This window comes from Hyaloscypha bicolor, assembly GCF_002865645.1.
Source record: "Hyaloscypha bicolor E unplaced genomic scaffold K444scaffold_87, whole genome shotgun sequence".
Classification (NCBI taxonomy): Eukaryota; Fungi; Ascomycota; class Leotiomycetes; order Helotiales; family Hyaloscyphaceae; genus Hyaloscypha; species Hyaloscypha bicolor.
Window position 1 is genome coordinate 973,000 of NW_020194589.1, and position 2,040 is coordinate 975,039.

Sequence of the window (2,040 nt, forward strand, 5' to 3'; positions counted from 1 at the left end):
GCTTGTTAGCGAGGCCTTTTCGCATTATACGGGAGGTAGGGGCCTTAATAATATACTAAATTATGGACTTGGAAAGGCCTATAGCCTTCCTGATTTAGCTATAGCTTTTCTCTTACTAGCGGAGGGTACGGACAGTAGTACGAATAGGAGTTTTCCAGTTCTCATTAGGCTAGTACTTCATAAGAACCTCTGGAGAGAGGATATTTGAGATATCTGAGTCTGAATCTGAGGTTAAGTCTTCCATTCTAATAAATTACACAATAATTAAAGAAGAAAAATAGTGGTTTGTGGGGAAAAAAGCGGTAAAGTGTGGGTTTTGGTGAGGGGTAGTCACGTGTTCGCTTAGGTGTACGACGAGCAATGCCGCAAGCTCTTACGATTCGCGTGTGAAAACGGAATCAGCTTACAGCGGGTCCTTGAGGTTGCTACAGGTTATAAAAGGACGCGAGTTCTTCTTGGATAAAATACATGCAACTCCGAATTTGGGTATCCTCCCTTCCCTGAAAACCCCTTCTTCCATCCAGATAATGGCGGAAATTCCATCTACCGAAGGTGAAGTAGATTTTCACGTCGAAGGAGCTGGAAAACAATGTAAAAAGGTATGTTAATCAATATTTCTGTATTTTATTACTTCGACTTTATTAGCCTTACTATCTTCCAAAGATTTTCTGCCACTTTTATATCAGCCTCTTCCAAGTGAGGGTTCTGGGATTGAAATTGATACTGCTTTAATTCGGTGAGAACAGGGAATACAATTCTCAGTTCCCCACTTTTCCTCCCGTATTGGCTATTTCTTCCACCTCTAGAGCTAATTATGAACAAAGTGGTACAAAATCTTCGGGGAATTCCCGTCTCCTATGGGGATTCCACCCCTAATAGTCCTTCACGGTGGCCCAGGCGTTCCGCATAACACTCTCCTTCCCCTTAAACACCTCGTCACAACCAACAACGTCCCCGTAATTCTCTATAACCAAATAGGCTGCGGCCAATCTACTCATTTGCCCGAGAAGAGAGGTGATGAATTTTTCTGGACTGTAGATCTCTTTTTAAACGAGCTAGAGAATCTTCTCAAATATCTTGGAATTACGGGGGAATATGACCTGGATGGACACAGTGCCGGAGGAGTTTTAGCGTCTGAATGGGAAGTGAGAAGACCGAAGGGGCTGAGGAGACTGGTGCTGTCGAGTACACTAGCTACTAGTTCCTTCTTGTCTATCCGTCTTCGGTCATCTCATGGGAAAGATTCAGGCGAATACTCCCCTAGAGCCCCTTCTCATGGAAACTATGATAAAACTCCGCTCGGAGCTTCCCAAAGAAACTCAGGATATATTGATCAAGCACGAAGATGATGGCACACTTGATAGCCCAGAGTACCAGCAAGCGAATATGCTCTTCGCCAGCAAACATATGCTCCGAATCACCCCCCTGCCGGAGGAGTTCCTAGCTTCAATGAAGGCCTTAAAGGAAGACAACACTGTGAACTTCACCATGTAAGATCCCCTCCTCCCTGAACCTCTCTATCCCTTATCCCCTTAAAGAAAAGCAAGTCGAGAGACTGATTGAAGGAAATCAATAGGAACGGGGCTTACAGGTTCAAATGCACCGGAAGCACAAAAGTCGAAGGGCCTCCTAACAGCCTATCACTCTTTGAAAAGTTATTCCAGGCGGTCTATAGTCCGCGAAGATGTCTCCGTAGCGCCTCAAAGCGCTCTTGAAGGAGACCGGCGCTACTTCGAGAGCTTATAGAGGAGAGCATAGTAGCTACGAAATTGTTGAAACCTTATATTTCAGTAACACGACCATTTTAGCCGTTTATCCGATGTAAGACGATGCTAGAATTGGCATTTCAAAAAGTCGCTCCATCCGACCCACTGTGACGGAATATTCTAGAGTGTGTTTCGTGACACGTAATTCAGACGTGTGACTCACTATAATAGAACATTCTAGACTCTGTTTTGATCCTATTCAAGCTTTTGATAACGCAGGCTTTGAGATGTGCTTTCTATACTAGCGTGCCCCTCCTTCCAGATGCTCATCTTA

The 2,040-nt window shown here is 44.4% G+C and overlaps 1 protein-coding gene across 1 annotated transcript; it reads left to right on the forward strand.

The window, feature by feature from the left end:
* Positions 1-527: 527 nt before the first annotated feature.
* Positions 528-1,494, forward strand: K444DRAFT_530734 (peptidase S33, tricorn interacting factor 1; the record flags this gene model as incomplete). The annotated part of the gene is made up of 3 exons (XM_024874921.1): positions 528-599; positions 825-1,200; positions 1,265-1,494. 3 exons carry the CDS (start codon positions 528-530, stop codon positions 1,492-1,494), a joined length of 678 nt encoding a protein of 225 aa, XP_024735588.1.
* Positions 1,495-2,040: the final 546 nt, after the last annotated feature.